The sequence below is a fragment of the Harpia harpyja genome, chromosome 1, assembly GCF_026419915.1.
Source record: "Harpia harpyja isolate bHarHar1 chromosome 1, bHarHar1 primary haplotype, whole genome shotgun sequence".
Classification (NCBI taxonomy): domain Eukaryota; kingdom Metazoa; phylum Chordata; class Aves; order Accipitriformes; family Accipitridae; genus Harpia; species Harpia harpyja.
The window spans coordinates 42,208,775-42,230,495 of NC_068940.1; the positions used below are offsets into that span (position 1 = coordinate 42,208,775).

The following is a 21,721-nucleotide window of genomic DNA, read 5'->3' on the forward strand; positions in this document are numbered from 1 at the left end:
ACAGGATGAGAACCAGAGCATAACGTGACCCTGGACAGCTGCATGGAGAGTAATCCAGGTCATCTGTGTTCTCAAGGCTAGGGGACATGAATGCCTTACATCACCATGGCCACGTGGGCACCTTTAGCCAAACAAAGGGGGAATGACAGCCTGTTTGCTCTCGCCACAGCAAGAGAGGTGCGCACTGCTGTAAACGAGAAGCACATACACAAGCCCTAATAACTGGCTCCATCACTGTATGGTGAGTTCCGTAAGCTAGATCAAGTGTCCAAACCCCGGGTTCGCTCCCTATAATGTAGGTGCTCAGACTGACAAACCAGTTGTGAAGGCAGATTTTGTAACAGAGCCAGGAACGACCACCTCTGGAAATTCTCCAGTGCAGCAGGTCCCATGCACGCAGCCGCGGGAAGAATTACTTTCTACTTCTCCATCTAAAACAAGAGGCTTCAAGGTTTCTCTGATCAATCCCTCACCACTGTAACACACTGCTTTCTCATCAGTGCCTCTTCCTGCAGTGCAAAGGGTTAAATCAGCATGGGCTGCAATTTCCAAGAAACCAAACAGATTTTGAGCAAGACAAGGCACCTTGCTCAGCTCTGATGCAGCTCTGAAGCCCCCCGCCCCTTGCAAAGTGCTGGGCTGCCCAGCACCCCCCAGCGAGATGCAAAGAGCCCGTTTTGGTATCCTGACTGGTCTGACAGCTCCTAATGGCCATCGGTATTTCATACTGTCTCAGCCTGTGTTTACATGTCAGAGCGGCTGCTGTGATCAATGCCTCACACAAGCACTACCCCAGCCTGTGCCAGCGTAGCAGCAGGGCCAGACTGGATGTTCATGTGCGGGACCCACCTCCCCTGCTAATGGCTGTCTCTGAAATTATAGCAGGCGTCTGGGCTTCAGCAGAGGAAGGGCATTCCCTTCGGAGACAAGCACCTTTTGGGGCACAGTTTTGCTGATCTGTTATTTTTCTAGATAAAGTGCATCTCTTGCTTCTCCACTCTCCTTCTAAGCTCCGACACATTCCCATCCCTGCAGTGCCTGAAGGCACCTGCTAGGGTCTGTGCCCTGTTGTCCCAGATACCGAACACCCATGTGCATACCCACACCCTTGAAAACAGTCTTTGGCTTCCCAAAACGTTAATAGGCAAGGGGAAGAATAGGAAGGAGAAAGGATTAACTCTGCCTTACAAACAGATCCTGCTCTTGGTAGCAGGACTGAACGTGAGTTCAGCTCTTTCAGGTCCTAAACTCATCTGAAAGGGTTCCTTCCCTGCTCTCGCTTCAGTGGGGCTGTCGCACGGCTCATGGGTTGCTTACGAAACCCTGGTAACTCACCAGATACCACAAAGAGAAACAGCAGGAGTTCCTTAAAACCTGGCTCACGGAAGATGTTTCCTGGCATCAAAACGTTCCCTGTCTGATGGGATTATCTTTCTGCCAACAGGCATCTGCAATAAACAACCTATTTCTTGGCCTCAAGGAAGCCAAGAAGCCATTGTGATTTTTTGTTCCCTGTCCTGCTCTTTCTCCTGTAAGTTTTGGCTTTGCCCAGCCAAGTAGTGCTGGATGGAAAGTCTACCGAGAACCAGTGGGTGATCCCCCTGTCCGGTCTGAAACGCACTGACCTTGAAGGGACCCTTGCAGGCAAAGGCTGCACAAGCAAAGCTGGACTCACGCCTCTGCACTGCAGGGAAACCTGCCAGGGCATCTGTGAGAGGTGATAGGAAACTCTGTGCTGTCCATCACTCACCCCAAGGATAGGAAACATCCTCCTCTGACTTCTTCCACCTGCAAAGCTCTTCCACCTAAGCCCTTTTCCCCTCCTGCCTCTCCCTGCAGCACCCAGCTTTGGAGGAGGAGAGCACAGGGAGCAACCCTCGGACCTGGGAGCCATCACAGAAACAGCGAGGGTGAGATCTGCAGCCGCAACCAGCTGAAACCATCTCCTGTGCTTACACTGTAAACGGCAATCATGGGTTTCCTCACATGGTGCTGCTGTGTAGTCCAGGAACTGCTAAGGAGAATTAAAATAAAATTGAAAGACAAATTAAATATATATATATTTATTTAAAATTATTATTATGATTCTACAAAGGAGGAAAAGGAGAGTTTTTCCAGGCAATTTTTGATCTCTCATAATTGGCAACACAGCTAAATATAACCTCTGCATGCCACAGCCTCGCAAAACTGCAGCCCTGCAAAAGACAATTTTGGAACAGAACAGGCAGCCATTTTTGCATTCTCTGAGAGAAATCACATCTACCGTGCTGCCATGAACAGAACGGGATTTTTTTTTTTTTTTTCTCTAAACTGTTAATTTTGTTTATTACAATAGTGGCTAGAATCCAACACAGATCAGAAATTGCTTTATGGTGGATATGACAGCTGCTGCTCTGCTGCATGGACAAACCAGGAAGGCAATAAAAGCCAAGCAGGAGGGTGGATTGGATCCACCTACTTTCAGGGAAAGACACCACGCAGAACTGCCACACCAGGGCACCTCACAACCTTCACCCTGGCTGCGCGGAGCTAGCAGCAGATGCTTACAGAAAGCAATACGGTGTGTCCCTACCCCAGACGTGCGTCCCTACCCCAGACGTGCGTCCCTTCACACACTCCACTGGGCTGGCCTCTATTTTGGACACAGACTGGTATTTTCAAAATACAGGCGATGGAATTCTGGTCCTTGAGCTGCTCTGAGCCTTGTTCACATCTCCAGAGCTCCCCATGTACTTCTGTAAGCAGAACTGGCCCTCGTGCATGGGTGGCTTCCCTCCAGGTTTTTCAATTTTACAGAATTTTGCTGGAAGGAGGCGCTTTGCTAGTTTACCAGTATTTCAGAGGAAAATCCACACAGTTAATGCTGACTTTCAACCAAGACAGCTTCACCAACTGAACACTAGAAGAGCATTTCAGTACACCTAACTTAGTTACAAAGTGACATACGAAAAGAATACTGGTGTGGGGAAAGAAGAAAGGTCTAAGTAACCAAGAAGACATGCAGCATTAGACTGATACTTCAGTAAAACTCCAGGGAATACCTTTTGTTAATGCAGCCCACTGCTCCAGCTTAGGCGTTGATTCCACAGGAGGAACTCTGTGCATGTACAAAGCCCACATGCAGGAATTTTGAACTTGAAGGCTTCTATTAACTCTTCATTTTCTTACTATGGAAGTATTTCTATTAGCAAAGAAGGCTGCGAAATTTAGTTTATTGAAAAACTGAGAGCTGTAGCTGGAAATAGTACAAAAAAGTTTAAAAAACCTCTTTTAATTTCAGCAGTGGTTGGTCACTTGGATAAGCTAAGTAACAAATGCTGTCAGTCTCCTTGAATATCGACACCCTCCCACCCAGCACACTCTGCCACACCTCCAGCTATGGTTTGCAGTAAAGGTGCCATATTTATGACTCAGTGTGTAATTGAAAGAACCACTATAGAATTTATTGGTTGGGATTTGGGGGCTTGGGGGCATTTTGTTTGTTTTTAAACCAGTGGGGCACACAGCACTCTGGGTTTATTCATTAATCTCTGAACTTCAAATACTGACTTTATCCCACAGCTATCGATAGCTTTTTCCTTTATGCTTTCTCATCCCACTTATCACTAAACTAATTTAATGTTAAAACTGAAGAAAAACTTCTAAGAATTGGCAAATTATTTGTTCCCCAAGATGCTACTACTTGAAACTGATTCCTGCCACCTACTGGCACCTTTCTCAAAATGCAGTCAGTTTTAAGCCAAAAATGTGCATCTCTAGAAGATTTCTCAGAGAAAGATAAAGTTATTAATTGACAGAAGAAAAACCCTGTACAAGCTCTCAAGGACAAAAGCTCTGCAAGTCTGAGAACAGACCAGAAACTGGATATAAGGACAGTTTTTCCATATGCTACTTATGTTCATCTTGCAAGTTGTTTATTCTAAGTCCCAGTAGAGGAACTTAATCTAAATGCTGAGTTGTAGTGTTGACTTTCCTTGCCATTTGTTGACAGGACAGCCACCTGATGAAGAATAATATAAAATTATGAAATTACAGTAATAAACCTGGTTCCAAGTTGCCTTCACTGGAATTGCTCAAAAGTGATGAACTAGGCCAGTAAGTGATACTTACCAGAACAACAGGATGACAACAGTTACTGATGCACATTGATGCTCTCAAATGAGGGGGTTCTGAAGGGCTAGCAGAAAAAACAGGTACAGCTAATTTTCCTTAGTAAAGAAAGCAGCTGAAACATAGGAAAGATTTTGACAGCTACATTTCAGAATAGAATCACCTTTCAAATCCAAAGATGGTGTACTGCCTAGGTGGTTTTCACCTCCAGCATGGCAAGGCAAAAGGCTGACCCCAGCCTCGCACAACCTTCATAGCACTGAAGTCATCCTGCCTGTGCTCCTGCATCAGCAGCTGCCTGCCCCATGAACAAGCAGTTCAGTCCTCAACTCCAGGACTGCTGCTCAGGGGTTTTATCACCAAAGTCACACAAAGGGAACAAGCACAGCAGTACTGGCTCAGCTAATTAATTCCCAATCAACTTCTGGAAGTTTAGTTTCCCATCAACCAAGCCAGCAGCTCACTAACCACCTGCTCAGCAGCAATCAGAGGAGTAAACAAGCCACGCACTGCCGTGAGTCACCATGTGAACCGATGATGAAGAAATCCTGCACCTATTTGCACCTTCCCTGCAGATACCTCTCTGTTTCTCTGCTCTTTTCTCTTCCTCCTTCCCTATGACCAAGACTCCCAACAGAATCAGAGAAGCCCAGCCCTCCCTCGTAATCAGAAATGTCTTTGCAGAATATGGCTGGAATTACTGGAACATTCCTAGCTTCTTACAGCCCTGTCATCCCTCATCCAGAAATGCTGCTCCAACACTCTCCCCATCTTAGCATCTCTGTCCTGTTTTCCCATTTGCTGGAACAGGAAACTATTCACTGTTTGCACTTACCCACGAGCCAGAAAAGACCTGAACCACCAGATCTAGAATGAGTCATACAGATATCTGACTCTAGTAAACTATTTTTTTTGTTTGTTTGTTTAAAGACGCTTGCTACCTGACTTACCACTTTTTCCCAATGCCTGCCTGTAATGTGCTTATTGTAACACATATATAAAATTAACTCAGCTTAAAAATAAGTTACATCACATCACCTTACACCACATTGCTGTGTGCATGGCTCAATTATATATCCTATTATACAGGCTTTTTTATCATAAAGCTCTGAGAAGAAGTGGCAGTTACCCCTCCCTTATTTGTTTCCCTTTTTTCATTTTAGTCTTTTAATTACTTGTCTCTTTCTTCAGATTAACCAGGAAGAGTTGTGTCTGTTTTCCTGTCAGTTTATCAGAATTATTTTTAATCTACAAGATGAGAAATATATTTCAATTAATACTGTCTTGGCTGGATTTTTATTCCAATTTAGCTTCACCTTATTCTAACTGACAATACTAAAGTCATGAGTAGAAACACTGACAGCACTTTCTGATGGACTTCAGGAGTACATCTTCTTTTTTCCCCATAGCAATTTGACATTAATGGATTGTAAATCTACTTTTTAAAAAAATGTCTCCTTTCCAGTGGTGGCATGACTTCTATTTCAAGCAGCATTTTGATTCAAGAGCCTAGTATTTTAACCTCATTCTCTAAAAGCCAGGTTTAAAATCCTTAAACTGTTTCACAAACTCCTGACAACCATCTTCAAATTACTCCAACCTCCCCCACAACAGCAGAGACTGTTTATGCAGCAAAGAGCCAACAACAAGGCACAGTCACCCATTTCCTTAATCAAAGTTATTTAAAGCATAATGCTATGTACAAATCTAGCAGAGAGCTGCAGGCCAAAATTTTATAAAGTAAAGAGATTTTCAGGTCTTTAAAGTTTTAGGTCTCTGTCTTCAAGCACCTTCAAAGGTGCACCTAAAGGATGCAAGCTGTGCTTTCTCTCTAAAGGTAACCTTAATCTGGATACTAAACCCACTTATTCTTAGCTTGCATCTCTAGTATAAAGTCTGCCTGTTCCATGTCTGCACCTCCAGCAACACCTCAATAGTTTGTAAAACTGCTAAAAAGACAAGTCTCCATTTCTGTTTTTGTTTACAAAGACCTATTGCACTCATAAAAGTACAATTGCTTGCAGCACATTACAAAGCTTGTACATCCCTGGGTTCTGAACTCAGCAGGAGTCACAATCATTCCAAGAGAAAAATTTGCAGCTGTACAGCCAGGTAAAACAACATCTGGAAAAGAGAGTTCTCCAGAACCACCCAAAATTCTCAGAACTGGCAAATGAAGTGGCCATCCACTGACAGCCCGTCACAATTCAGACCACCACAGTGCAACCACCCAGTACATTGTGAAATCACCCACTACTCAGGCTGAAGTGATGCATTCTTAAGCTTCCTTGATTCAATGGTTTTATTTTTCTTAAGAATAATTCCAGAGGACAGAGAGACACAGACATTTTACAAGTCTTCATATTCAGTTCTTTCTCCAATCCTTTAAGAGAAAAAAACCTGCAAATTGAGTCTTTTTAGTAAGTGACAACACTGCTCTCAGGTCTGGCTAGGAGACAGTCCCTGCCCCAAAGAGCTTCCATTCTAAGAGAGAGAGTAATACAAAGGTGAGGTTCACAGGGAAAACAACAAGGAAGGTGACACGGTTTGTCATGCTGCTGGTGCCATACATGGAGACTGGTACATCTTTTTGTGCTGGCAGTCAGTACATAGACACCGAATAGACCACACATTGCACATGACAGAACATGTTCTCTCTGCAGGTGTTTGGAAGGGAGAAGGTAAAGAAGCTCTCAAGAAAGTTTTCAAGGCAGTCCTGTGACGAGGAAGGCATTTCTTCTATGTAGAAATTTTTGCCTATTTACATCCTTTTTTTTTTTTAAAAGAAAATAAAATTATAGTTAACATGCCAAAACCACATTCATCAAATCAGTTGCCTTACAAAAATAAAATTTTCAAACAATGTGTTTCTAAAATAAATATCAATAGGGATGGAAAAAATAAATACATGTATCCAAGCTATCTTGTTAAAACACAAAAAGGTACAGTTCCTTACTGAAAAGTAACCATGGAGTCCCAATTAAAGCAGGAACAGTTCAGAGCATCCTTCTCTTCAGTAACACATGAAGAAGAGTCCCAAGCAGCAAAGAACAGATTCTTAATAAAAGAAATATATAGGACTGTGTTCCTTATAGAAAAGTACAGAACATTTTCTTCTTTGCTGAACAACAGAGGCTAAAAAACAGTGTTCCATGATATACCCCTGCTGAAATTTTCTGGTATTTCCAAGCTGTGAGATGTTAACATCTTTTCTCTCATTATGAAAAAAGCAAAAAAAAAAAGCAAAAAAAAAAAAGCCCCATCTGTGAATTTGATTATTTGTGAACATATGTGTATAGTCCCCTGATTGAGCAAAAATTAATCCTTCTTAAAAATACTGAGCTACTTTTCCTCCCTCTCCCCAAACAGCAACTCTCCCATACAGAAACAAGACATTTTAATACAATGCTGCCTACAGAAGGACTGTTACAGCATAGGGACCAGGGGCAGCTCGACCTCAGGCAGGAGACTTTTACTGCTTGGGAGTAAAAGCTACACTTTTAGCTGCACCAGTATGGGATGGTCCAACATGAAATCAATGTTTCCATGGCAGCCCCTTGCATTTCAAGGGCTAGTTCATTGCCCTGAGCTCCTGCTGTCAGGAGTCAGTCTCAGTTTGGCCGGTAGTAGTCACAGTGCTCTAGGTAATAGGAGGCAGGGTACCCTATTCCCCACTCTCATAAGGCAGCCGTACCACTCCAGGAAATCAGTTTCCTTCTTGAAGGTTTCAGTTTTTTGTGGTCCTGTATGTCCTCTTACTTTTTAAATTGTTTTTCTACCTATTTAAAAGGAGCAACATGCCCAGATTAACAACAGTGGTCAAGTAGGCAAAGAATAAAATGTCCACAATGCAAGCTCTACATAGGTTTACAATGTACTGGTCATGCATAAACCCCTACAGATCCTGGCAGGCATTTAAACATTGAAGTTGATGTAAGATCAAATTGCTAATGAACTGACTGCTGAATGGACTGTAGCCAGCTTGAAATCACTGGTAGGTTCTGCATCTGATGTCACAAGACTTAAGTCATGTCAAATCAGTGGTCATCTACTTTAGCCCTTTTTGCTTTCAAGGAAAGATGCTGCAAGAAAAGAAAAGAAAAATTGCTTAGCATATACACAATCAGAAAAATGTTCAACTAGAAAGCTTTCAGTCTTTAATCCCCAATTAAAGAAATTCTTATACAAATATCAAAGACCACCCTTCCCAAGCTCTGCTTGTTACCAATATAGCTAAAATAAACGTAAGAAATCAAAAAAACACATGTACCCCAAAGTGGTATTCTGGCTTGGTATAAAATATTATCTTCTAGTACTTCTGTACTAACTGCAAGCATAGGAACAATTTCCCACTGGAAGCAAGTTGCCAGCATGTAAAAACGCACAGAGAGGGACATGTGCTCCCAACAACACATGTGCATAAACACTAGGACTATGCACATGAAGTACAAGATTTTAACTAATGTGTTAACACTGCAGCTGTAGTTGCATTGGACCTTTGAACCTCTATGCTCTTAAAGAAAAAGGCCTACAAAAATGTGGAATGAAAACATGAAGTCCTGTAAAACTTGGAATGAGACATAATTGACTGAGACCATGATCAAGCTGTAGAAGAAAATCTTTTCACACAGAATGCTATTCAGTTATAATTTGTTTTTAACTCAATACAGGAATAAAAATTCTCATATTTCAGGAATCACTTATTAACACAAAGATGTATCCTTCAGTAGAAAAAAGGTCTGAATGCCTATAAATTAGCATAAATTTGTGTGTCTTACAATGGCTTCCTTATTCAAAATTTACATGTATAATTCAAAGCTTTACACAACAGGAATATTTCTAATTTTTAAACATTTTATAAAGACACCCAAGCCTTTTGGCTGATAAGGATAACTGCCCAAACTGGAAAAGATAATTTTCCTCAAAACCAGCACTATCCTCCAGAGCTTCCATTTATTTTAGGATTAAAGCAATGCTTAGGTCATGCGGCAAACTGAGTTCATCTCTATCAAATCAAAAGGATAGCAATGGTAAAAATTAGGTTCCGATGTAATTTCATAGCATATCTACAACAGTAGTAGTACTACCTTGAAAAACATGTTCTCTCAGTCAGGTAGGTAGTACTATTCAAGACAAGCCTTCTTCACTTACAAAAAGCAGCTCAAGTTTTGCCTGAACAAGTCATTGAGTCACATTCCCCAACACCACCTACCTAAAGGAAAACCTCATCCCAAAACTGAGCTTGTGGAGAGGTCATATCATAATGGGATGTTGTGTTATGTATGGGATATTACAGCACGTAAATTTGTGAGTCAAAAGGACTAATTATTCCAGGAGCAGATTTGATACAACTGGAACAGTGGCTCATCTGCTTCTTACACCATGCTTGCAGAATATCTAACAGCAGCTAAAGACTCAGTGGTCTACCCTGCAGGGGTCATTACTGCCTTTGGCAAATGCATTATAGAAAAAAAAGGCAAAAAATATTCAGCTACTTATTAAGTGCATTTATAGGTGGTAAATGTCTGGATAACTGAGATGAATTTTCCAAACTCAATATTAAAAAACCAACCCTCTCAAGTCAATTACATGGACAGATGCCAATGCTGCTGTATACTGTAACCACAGAGGTATGTCCTAAGGTGCTCCATGCACCACAGTGTTTTTCTTTTTTCCAAAAACCCCAGGAAGTGAAAGAAAACAAACATCAGATTCTCAGAAAAGTCAAATAGAGTAGCAGATGTATAAATCAGAAACAGCCATTTTTGCAACATGGCTGCTCATATGCACAGATCTCTTGCTTTGCATAGGTCTGATACACAAGTGCATTTTTTTCACTCAGTATTTTGGAAATACTTCACTAATTTAGAATATAAAGCTCAGTAGTTATTAATCTCCCATGGGAAATTCACGTGCAAGATCAATTTGGCAATCTTGCTTGTACAGTATTTACATGCAATGTGGTATCAACAGCTCCAGCATAACTAACATTTAGATAATACCAATCCAGTCCTCAGAACGACCAGTGAATAAGTCTAGATTGATGGATTCACATGAGACAGAGTTGATAAAGGGTGGTGACAATTGTTAAAAGATACTTGTAAAGAAAATATATGTATATCACACACAACAAGATTTGCAATAAAGGTTTGCACAAATAGCAGCTGTTCTTTGCCATTTCAAGTTTGAACAGATCAGAGCTGATTTTTTTTGCAGTAAAGATAATTAATGCTCAAAAGAAGGCTCAGGATTTGCACAAACATTTGCAAAGCATGCAAAGACTCCTCAAATTATTGTGCAAAGTATGGCCGCTGCCTAGCTACAGTGCTGCTCAGAGAAGTGCTACCAAGTGCCTATATTCAAGTGTAAAATGGTTGAAGGCTTCATTTACCAGTGATAGGCTATTTTGTAACTTTGAGATCATGTCTGTGGGCTAGATAATAGGGAAAAAGCTTTCATGCATCAATTTATTATCCTCTTTCTTGATATTAAAACCACTACAATGAACAAAACAAAATTCATTTTTGTACCATTAAATAGACAACAACAAAACATAAACACTTAAAAAGTTCAGATACAAGAGCTGCTAGTGCAGCAATGGTACCGTTTGGGCTTTATGCCGATTCCGTACCGTTCCTTGCTGATAAAAATGAGGTGCCAGTTCCAAGAGCCAAGCAGATTCAACGGCAGTCACATCTCTCATGTAATATTTAGCAGTCTGTATGACTTCATTGTAGACTACCCTAGGAAAAAGAAAAAAAGAAAAAAAAAAGTGTTTGCTATAAAGCAATGAGGGAGAGAGATGATTAACAGCATATTTAGACAGTTTCACATGCATGCTGCCAGAGGTAGTATTTACAGAGTGACAAGAGAGTCTTTAAGTTATAATACAGCTTCTTACACCTCTTTCCTTCTGGTTGTTCAGAGTACTCTACATTAAGACAACCTTTAGACTGCCATTAAAAACACCTTCACATACTACCAGGACATATGGATGCAAGGTATAAAAGAAAGAATATTTCTTATAATGGGGCCAAAGGTGACTCATAACAGATGCTTTGGAAGCGAGAATAGTAGTTACTCTGTAATATCATGAGGAAGGATGTCAAAAGCACCAAAACCCTGGACCCATAACAAGTAGGGCACAAATCACAGCATGACTATCCCTGGTACCTGTCTGCCAACAAGCAAGATAAGGATTAGAGGAAGAAATCAGCTTTAACTACTGCCAGAACATCTCCTGGTAAAAGATATAGAAGCAGATAGCCATGTGGACTCAATCCCTGCTGCCAGCATGAACAGGTTGCCAGCATGGGCAACCTATTTCTAAAGTCACCCTTCAATAAGGAAAGTCATTTTTACCAAGTAAGCGCAAATCCACACGCTGAAGGGTTAGTCACCAAAACTGTAAGTCATTAGCTGCCTTCTATACACAGTAGAACTGCAAACCCACAAGGTTTGTGGTCTCTCATTAATTGGTATTTTGCTCTCAAAAGCAAATAGTAGAGAGTCCAAAATTCTCTTCTTTGCCAAACGCAGCCCGAGACTTACCAATACAGCTAAAGAGAAATCTGAGGAAAACAAACAAGAATGAGAACACATTTTATATACACCTGTAACAGACAGAGAATTGAAGCCCTCGGTATAGGATGGGTGCCCAGGCAGCAGGGCTAGGGTTGCTGAAACTAGGGTTGCTGAGTAAGTTAAACCCCTGTCTTACAGGATGCCATGAGCCAGCAGCATCTTTAGGCTGGTGGTGGCAATACCATGTGGCCTTGGAAGACAGGTCTGCACGTGGTCTGTAACACAGGGGGTCCAAAAATAGATTTAAGCCCAGAATCAGTATTCCCAAAAACTCCAGCAATACTGCTGCCACCAACAGCAAAGAGGCTGTGAAGCAAAGAGCAGTCTTAAGGTTTTGCCAGTTAAGACTTCCAGCTAGCTGTCTACAGTTCTGCTTTTCTATATGTCTGGAAGTGCCCAAGGCTGGGATGGAAATTCCACACTGAGGGCTCATCAACTAAAAGTTGAGCCCTGGAGGACATGTATGCTGGAACAAAGAATTCTTCCAGTACTCTCCTACCACCAGACTTTCTTTCCAGATTAATTTCTTCTCAATTTATTCTTCTTACTGTCTGTTACTCTCCCATAACCTAACTTCTTTCAATATGTTACCTACTGTAAGCTAGAAAATTTCAGAAGTATATCTGCAAACTATTCTTCTTATTATTTCAAACAAATTATGTTTTATTTTTAATAGCAGTGACAGGATGTTAAAAAAACTGGCAAACCAGCAGCAAATCAGGCTGGTTTCAGTGGCAAAAATTACTTTAGCTACACTCTGCTCAACTCAGCCCTGAAGAATTGGTACAGTTAAGAACAAGTGAGCTGGACTCATTTTTATTTTGTGAGCCAATGTAATTGATGGCTAAGTTCCAATCCGTTACACTTCTGCAAACCCTACACAACAGGTGTAGGAGCCCAAATTCAAAGATAACAGATGACACTGGCCAAGTTTATCCTTCAAAGTCTCAGCAACAGGCAAAGAAGGACAAGAGTCCAAATACTTCAGGTTGATCATGCTGACCTGGTAGCTAGAAACACATTTCTAATTGTTATCAAAGCATCTCTGACACACAAATGGAATTCTAATATCCCAGCTAACACGAAAGTACAACGACTTGTTTCCTCAATCTGCCAGACAGCCATAACTTCTCTCAAAGTTTTTGCATCATGCATTAGACATGTATGCCCTCTCCTAGCAAGCCACTTGCAATTACTGTAGCACCTATTTGACAAAACATTTACTTAATAGGCTTAATAAAAGTAAATTAATCCTAGTTCTATCTAGGTACAGAAATCACTCGGAGGGCAATTTGCAGTGCAAAATATGGTGCCTATTAAAAAAAAAAAAAGGGTCATCTGACTCTGCTTACCAACTTCTGCAGGTTTTTTTGACAGTTAAACATCACTCTATTTCCCTGATTTATTTGGGTACTGCCTACAAAAAGATGCAAAGGAAATACCAATGGAATTCTCTCTGTGGGAACCATGACCTTCACATCTAATCCTCCACTGATGGAGAAAAGTCATTCATGAAAATGTCTGGATGCTGAAAATATCTTGTAAAGATCACGAAGCAAGTGAAATCAGCTTTAACTTACCAGCGTGGAGGTTTCTCTGCATACAACACTGAAGTGGGGTGGATATGAAGTTCATGGTCATCACGGATAGTCCTTGAAAGCAAGATACTAATTCAGACCGTGCATCTGTTTATTGCTTAACATTTGGTTCCTTTCATCCCCAGTAAGAATGTTTAATAAAAGGCAACAATAAGAGAGCTGGAGCAAATTAAAAACATTTGCATTTAATGAACAGGCTTTCAGATGAAACGAGGCTTAAATCTTGGCCAAAGGGTAATTTAAAGTCCTAAAAGAGTTCTGTTTACATTAAATAAAAAAAAAGTAGTGTTTCATGCTCTTATTCAGTGCGCTGAGAGTGCTACAACAGAGACACTGTACTTGCTTGTATTAGCACAAGCTAATTACTATTAGTAACATCTTCCCACTATCAATAACTCTATTTATATTTGCCAAAGAGATAAACACTGAAGCAGTTTGAAGATACAAAACTTCAAATATTTAGTAAATCAAACCCTACATGTTTCTTATCGCAGGTGTCTAGAGAAGCAGCTGTTTGTTGATTATACTTAGATGTATCCAGTCAAAGGAGCTTTTAAACTAAGCAACAGCTGTAATGAAGCTATATATATTTACCTGTAAGCTCCAGTAGAGTGGAATTTAGCTGCATTAGCAAAAAATCCAGAAACTATGCATCTCAAAACAGGATCTGGATCACCTGAAGAAGAGAATTTTTATGTAAAATGAGTCAATGGAATGGCAAAAATCCCCAAAATACCACTTAATCATCTCAACTTTTCACACTGCATCAGGCTTTGATAGCAAAGGCTTGAAGGCAGACAAACCCTGCAATCTCTTTTGACTTCAATTTCACAGCAAATCAAAATTACTACATAAAAAACTACTGTTGCCACTGGTGTCTCCATGAAGATAGTTTCACAGTCCTTAAGCAAACCTTGTGTGACAGCACTGAAGTCTGATTTTTCAAAGCAGTTAGAGACAAGTGCCGAGAAGTTGTCATGGCATCCATGCATGCACAGCACAGCTGGAAATCAGATCCCAATGAATGGACATCATTTTGAACATACTAGAAAAATAGCTTTTTGAAAAGTCAAAAATAGGTCACCTCCTTCTCTCTTATGACTCTTTTGGTAAGTCTGTCCATTAAATATATAATCAGTGGTGATAATCTCTTGCTGGAAAACTTAACTAATGAAGACTGGACTAAATGTTAATTGTAAAAATGGGCTAAAATGCTCGTCTGCAGTCATTTTTAGGAAAAAAAACCCTGGTTTTAATTAACATTATTTTTAGGCCAGGGACAAAATACTCAAAGGTTACAAGAAAAGCAGGAAGCAGACTGACAATTTGGAGACTTCCTTCAATATGTATTGGACAACAGGTTAAAAAAAAATATTTCACCTTCACTGGACTTCTTTGGCACTTTAAAGCGGACAAGAAGCTTTTTCAGCTGCTCTCTTACAACAGAAGCTCTAACAAGCCCTTTGTAGTTCAGAAAGTGTTCTTGACACCACTGAGAGCTCTTGCTGTGCTGTACAGTGAGAAGAATAGAAAAAATTACAATGAAATACCATCAGCAAAACAAAACCCAATCTCTTGGATCACATAGCCTTGTTCTGTTTTTCTTTTGTCTCCTACAACATATTTATTGTGGTTTTCCCTGAAAATTACCTGTTTACATAGCAACTAATAAGGGTACATAACACCAGTAACTAAAAAACATGTTTCAAACAACAACTAAATAGCAGCAGAACAAATGCCATGGGGTATTTTCATACAGATGTGCTTCATTTCTTCATGTGGTGAAAGAGAATAGCATCAGTCATTCCATTCACACACAAAAGCATCATATGATAAACTAGTCTGTTTTCAATCTCAAAATGTAAACAACCTTTTCTGCACACTCTTTTCACTGGTCTTCTCTATGCAAAGAACTGTTTCTCCAGAAGCCAGCACTTACTCCAAGAGCTTCTGCATTTGGCTGTTTCTAAGAGAATTAGGCAGATATAAAATCTAAACAGCAAAATTTCAGTTAGTGCCTGACTGATTGCTTTGGGGTTGGGGAGAAGGAAGTCATCTTTTAAACACTGCTTCAACTCAACACTTGCAAATACATTATTATAGAAGTGCTTTATACCAGCAAAATATACTTCTCCTAAATAGGTATAGCACTTCAAAACTGCTAAGTAAAACCTCAGCTTACAGAGAAGCATTAAGATTGGTGTTAAACCTTAGAGTGGTAAATACATAAGGTCACTGAAAAAGAGGATATGATGATCAATGTGGCAATTTTTTAAAAAAAGACTGCTAGATTTAGATGCAGTTTATAATCAGTAAAACTCTGATGCCTCTATAGAAGAGATGGGAGAATACGAGTTTCATTTGGAATTTGATACCTGTTTTTCCTAGGCTATTTCAAAAATCCCAGTCTCCTTGAAAATACAGTTGTCTACCCATAAGACTTTTATGCTGTACCCATACCAAATTCTTTCTAATCCCTGTTCAGAAGAACTACAGAAAGTCTGTGGCAAAATATGACCAGAATATCTTTTAAAGCATAATTATCACTTAATAGACTTGGTAAGTCCTCAGCTTTGAGGATGCTATATCCAGAACTTTCAGAATCAGAACTGAGGATTGCAAGTGTTTCCCATTCCTGCAAATCCACATACACTTGAACTGACTTACTTTGACAAAGGCTTCATAAACATTAAGCATAGTGAGATGATCACCTTCTTCCACAGCAAACTTTCGGTGTTGCCTGGTCTGGAGAAGAAGAAATACATTTTTATGGGCAGACTGATTTTTGCAAAAAACATGTCAAATACACTCAGTTCCCATCATCTCTGTATTTCCTGGTGACTATTAAAATTCTTACCGTACAGGGTAGTTTCTCTAGGCAACAGCAATATTTTACTAGCCCACCTATATTCAGGAGCACTTCTAAAACTGAAATTAGAAAAATGAACTGAAAATGAACCCCCAAAATCCAAGAGAGGGATGCATTAAAATTAGGCTCCTGCTACCTATTAAGAATTTGCTACATGCTAATACTTTCTTTTTTGTTCCTCTTGAAAGGAAGTGGAGTTTGGGGAGGTTTGGGTTTTTTGGCAAGCCCTTACGCTGACCAATATTGGTTTATAACCTTTCATGATTCTTATCCTCAGAAGGAGGCTTTTAATACTAGTAAACAACTCCAAGGTTCCCACTGTTATTCAGTTTCTTCTTTTACCTATAACCAACAGGTAAATTTCAAGACCTTGCTTCATTTTCATACAAACTTCCAGTCTGTAATGGGTATCAATAAAATACTTGGCAGAAATCCAGAAATGTGGAACTAACAAAAAGAAAATGAGACACAACTGAACTTACAGCCTGAGCTTTTTGATTTGGAGGGATCACAAAAATGTTTTGAATCTGCATCATGGCAGCAATTGTCAGAATCTCCTGGGAGCAGCCAAAATTTCCTGAGGAGTAAGTGGAGAAATTCAGTAAAGGAAATCTTCTTTCATTCAACTTAGCCCAATATAGAATAAAAAGGAAAAGAAGCAGAATATATTTTTACAGTATATAAAACCAAAATACCTAAACTCCTGGATTTTTTTAATATAACAGTGAATGTTTTTAATGGAAAACTTAAGACAAATGTGTTAGACTTATTAGTGTGTTAAATGTATTAGACGTACTATTTATTAGAGAGGTCCACCAGTTTAACCAATTCTTTTCACTAAACAACATGCCAAGATGAAGCATGCAGTTTGTTTCAAGTTTAGCAAATGTAACTGTAGTGTAGTATTAGACAAGAGGCAGTGTCCTCTACTCATCAAAGACTATGAAGAAAATCTGTTTTTTTCCTCCTACCTGATTCCAGAAGCATCTTTGCAAACATAGGATTCAAAGGAAACTCTGCTATTCTCATTCCAAGAGGCTCTGTTAAATGGCAATGCATATCCAAACCTGCAGCATATTAATAAATGTAGCTGTGATACAGGCAAAAGAGCACAGAAATTCTTCTTTAAGAATTTAATGTGTACTAAAGAGCAGAATTACAAGCTAAAATATAGCCAATGTGCCTAATAGTTGCTGAATGTATATTAAACTAAGCTTAAAGGCACTCCTTAATATCCATTTACTCTCCCATGGGTCACCGGTCTTTTTTTTTTTTTTTTCAAACATACTTGAACAGACAAGTTTCTTCATCTTGACCAAGTTCCATTGCTACTGCCAACAGTTTAGAAAACCTGCAGTCAAAGTCAATGCAATGGCCAGAGTGCCTATTAGCTGTGAGACTTATGCATCTCCTTTTTAAGTATTTAACAACATCTTTGTTCATGGGGACAGGAAGCAGGAGGAGTCCTGATGAGAATAAAAAAAGGGCATAATTATGGAACAGGCATAACTGTAGAAACAGGAAGCACTGCAGGTAGGGGTCGGAGGGTAGAGAGGGCGGTAGGGTGCTATTTTTCTGAGTCACATCTGCTTAGGTCACGGAGAAAAATAATTTAACTTTAATATAATCTAAACTAGAGCTGTACAGCTGGTGAAGATTCTCTACAGTTTAGTCTGCCTCATACATCAATAACTAAACTGTCAGCCATGTTCCAACTCTAACCTTTTTACTGGAGATGGTACAGGAGGTAGGCATGACAGCTTGCTTTTAGATTCCCAGTTATCACTGAGCAACCCTGCACATTTACCATTTTAGTTGTATGGCTTCCTACAGTCAAACACCTGCAGTAAGGTTTACCCATGCAAACCACTGGGTCATATCCAGAGCACTATGCTGAAATTTCAGGGAACAATTTAAATGGAAAAGCATTTTCTTTGCAAGAGGACATGGGAAAGAGAATGAAAAAAAAAAATTACAGACACAGGACACAATAAGAAGGAAAGAGCTCACTAAGAAAGGCAGCAAAGAGTGAGAATTGAAAGAGAAAAGAAAACTGCAAGTAAGCCAAGTTGTATGAGGTACAACAAGGAGGCAGGGCACAAGAGAAAAGCTACACAAGGAGGGACTAACAAGAGCCCAATAATAGGACTTTGGGGCACTGCAGATTGCATAAATAACCACAGCAGAGTGGACTGAGGAAACACAACTGTGGCCCATGCATTATATAAACATATTATTTGTCAAACTGTGTGGTGACAACAAACCACAGTTGTACTTCAGCTATGTTTCACAGAGAAAAGCAAAACCACAAATCAAGTCAAGGAATGAGATCTATAATATGCTGATCTTGTCAGCATATCTGAAACCACAGATACCTCTATTAAGTGTTTACTTTCCTTTATTATTTGATATGCTATCATCTCACTTATTATGACAATGTAGTAATTCACTCACCACACCCCTACACTGTTAACAAAACCTAATAGGCATTTCACATAATGTCACAATATTTTACTCAGAAACAGGTACGAAAGACAGCTTATATGAAAAGATGAAGTAATATATTTAAACACATAGTCACAGAAACTGCAAAAGTTAAGGTATGATAGCTTTCATTTGACCAGTGCAATATGAGAAGTTTAAGTGCTACCACAATCAACAGCTTAGAATACGCCACCTTTCATCTACAGAAAGATAACTGCATTCCTAAGTAGGGAAGAGGAGAAGTTACCATCTTTTTAACTTCCTACAGGAGCATCAAGCCAAAATCCTTTGGCTTCTGCTGAATCCTACAAATCTCAATGTAATTTTCCATGGATATATATAGAGAGCTTGTACACAGATGTCTTTGTAGCAGTAAGTCTGAATATACACAAAAGCCCTGCACTGGATACTAGTTTGAAATAGGTAAAAGTTTCCTTGAAATAACCTTGGAAGCAACCACTGTATCTGTATATATATATAGGAAATTGGAGGTCTTAGAAAAAGATACTGCAAAGATTTTTATTGAACATGCTTAGGAGAGATTATTCAAGTACTGTGGCACTAAAAAGTTTCAAGTAACAACCACTAGGATGTGACAGGCTGAGGGATTAAAACACTATTTTAAACTCAGGTAGAGTGGTTGTTTCTGATAGGTGACAACTTACAAACAAATCTTCAACAAAATATTGGATCTGAAATAAAGCTAAAAATAAAGCTACTTTTTACCTGGTTATTTACCTCCTAAATTATGCTTAAAAACAATGAACTCCAACTGACAACTCAGACTTTCAAAGGGGCATCAAAGGAGAAGACTGAGAAGAGATACTCCTGATGTAATCAGTTTGCATCACTGTAAAAATAATCAGTCTAAAAACAGTGATGTGTTTATTCAACAAAACTATCTCAACCTTAAAAGCGTCTGCTCTGCACAAGTTTCTCTGTTGGCACCGCATTGGCACAATAGGGTCCTGACCCTAAACTGCACATTTGCATGCTATTACAATGCAAATGATGAAATACATGTTCATACTTGCAGAAGAGAAATTTAATCCTTACTGCATCTGCAAACGCTTGGGCAACTTCACTTCTGCAAGTTACATAAAATCTCCATAATAAACCACCTAAAACCTTAAACTTCAGCAAAAATTGAAGAGCGAATCTGTATATCACACACATGCACACACATTTCTTTCCATCTTAAACACTAACATCAGCATTTCTCTGCCTTGCTACAAAAGCTGGGCAGCCAAGAGAGTAACAGCTCTCTACTTTTCTGTGAAGCTACCTAGGCATAACACTTTTGCCAAAACATCAAACAGCTAATCAGTGAGTTTATTGACCTTTCCTCTCCATTTCCCTAAGGTGGTTTTGGCTGTGAATTCATCCTTGCAACATGCTTCTGAGCCACTGTGAAGGTCCTTGTTCCAGGCTTGAAAAGGTTGCCAAGAACGAAGTGCCTTAAGTGAAACCCTCCTTTGCAAGATGGAACTGAATCAGCACAGAGCAAAATCATGGCCAAGCAGAGAGTTACAGCTCCATGAGATTAAGAAGAGAGCAGACTGCCACAAGTTACAACGCAGCATTTGTAAGTGATGTAAAAACACCCACAAACCTCTGGAAGCTTCCAAAACTTACACAAGCTCCTTTACACTACTCTTTTCCTCATCTTTACATTATGGAGCAAATATTGTTAACATTGAATGAACTACAAACACTGAGTTAAAGTCAAACAGAGTTTCATTTTGATTACTTGTTCTTGTGTCAAGTTTGTTTTGTTTAAGTTTATTGCATTCAAAAAGATTAAATAGCTGTCAAAACACCAAGAATATAACAGTTCTTCCTATAAACAAAATTAGACAGCATACATTCCACTACCCACAACAAAAAGGAATAATTGAAAGCTGTGGCTAAAAATATTATAACAGGTTATAGGTATCCAGCAGCGGCATAATGAATAAAACCAAAATGAACACATTTAGAATCACAGAATATCTCAAGTTGGAAGGGACCCACCCATAAGAATCATCAAGTCCACCTCCCTGCTCCTCACAGGACTACCTAAAACTAAACAATATGACTAAGAGTATTCTTCAGACTCTCTACTGAATTTGAGAACAAGCTGTAATTAGTAATTCAGAGAACATAATAAAAAAAGATATGCTATTAAGTAGCTAAATAATAGAAAAGTACTTTGAATTATGCTCTCAGCTCTTAGAGCTGTTAGACTAGCTTTTCCTTCTTTTCATTAGAAGTTTGTGTGTATCTGTTTATTTGTCCATAACCAGAAAGTTCAACACTAAAACTAGAGCAGACTCTCTTTGCGAGCTGCATGCAAATGAGCTCCTATGCATTTAAAAGCATGAAAAGTAAGCAGGCTGTGAACTGAAACACAGACACTGAGTGTGAGAAATGTAGTTTCAATTCATCCAGGACAAAATGTGCTGCCTTTAGGAATGATCAGGTGGGTTTTTTTTTTTAGTGGTTGCATCATGTATTCACAGCTAATAGAATTAGAACAGTTTGACTTGCTACAGGTTTGAACTTTGTCTCAGCTGCAGGACCAACACCACTAACATCAATAGCACTACACTGCATAAGGTGTAGACTTCTAGCTGTAAGCCATACTACATTCAGAGCAGAGACACAGACTAGAACTCATTTTTAAAATTAGAACTCATTTTTAAAATTATAACTAGATTAGCTCCTAATAACTTTTGTCAGTCATACCTTCACAATCGTATCAATGAGAAGGTCTCAAAACTAACATGTGACACTTTGCTAAGCCATCAGGAAGCACACTCTCTATAGGTTTTAATTCTAGCATCCAATGACTGGCCTCTCCCAAATTCAAGCATCAGATTTTACTTACAATGTTTCGGCAGAGTTCCTGCACACATGTCAAGATCAGATAATGAGTGTAACATGCTAACAGAAAAATTTAAAAACAAAATTTAAACTTAAAATTTAAAACAATGCTTTTTAAAGTCTGACTAAGGAATAAACAAAGTAGTAACTATATCAAGCTTGCTAAATTCTAGGTTATTACAACCAGTCTGATCATGAAAGAGATGTCAAA

The 21,721-nt window shown here is 39.3% G+C and overlaps 1 protein-coding gene across 2 annotated transcripts in view; it reads right to left on the reverse strand.

Moving 5' to 3' along the window:
- Positions 1 to 6,394: 6,394 nt before the first annotated feature.
- Positions 6,395 to 21,721, reverse strand: part of DHX35 (DEAH-box helicase 35) — a 32,974-nt gene continuing 17,647 nt past the window's right edge. The window contains exons 15-22 of one of the 2 annotated variants that reach the window (XM_052789523.1): positions 17,133 to 17,228; positions 16,644 to 16,738; positions 15,960 to 16,037; positions 14,673 to 14,802; positions 13,887 to 13,968; positions 13,275 to 13,346; positions 10,715 to 10,853; positions 6,395 to 8,192 (exon numbers count right to left, since the gene is read on the reverse strand). In XM_052789523.1, the coding sequence (XP_052645483.1) occupies positions 8,148 to 8,192; positions 10,715 to 10,853; positions 13,275 to 13,346; positions 13,887 to 13,968; positions 14,673 to 14,802; positions 15,960 to 16,037; positions 16,644 to 16,738; positions 17,133 to 17,228 (737 nt within the window). In that variant the 3' untranslated portion in view covers positions 6,395 to 8,147. The remainder of the gene's footprint in view (positions 8,193 to 10,714; positions 10,854 to 13,274; positions 13,347 to 13,886; positions 13,969 to 14,672; positions 14,803 to 15,959; positions 16,038 to 16,643; positions 16,739 to 17,132; positions 17,229 to 21,721) is intronic. The other variant, XM_052789513.1, reaches the window with a different exon arrangement.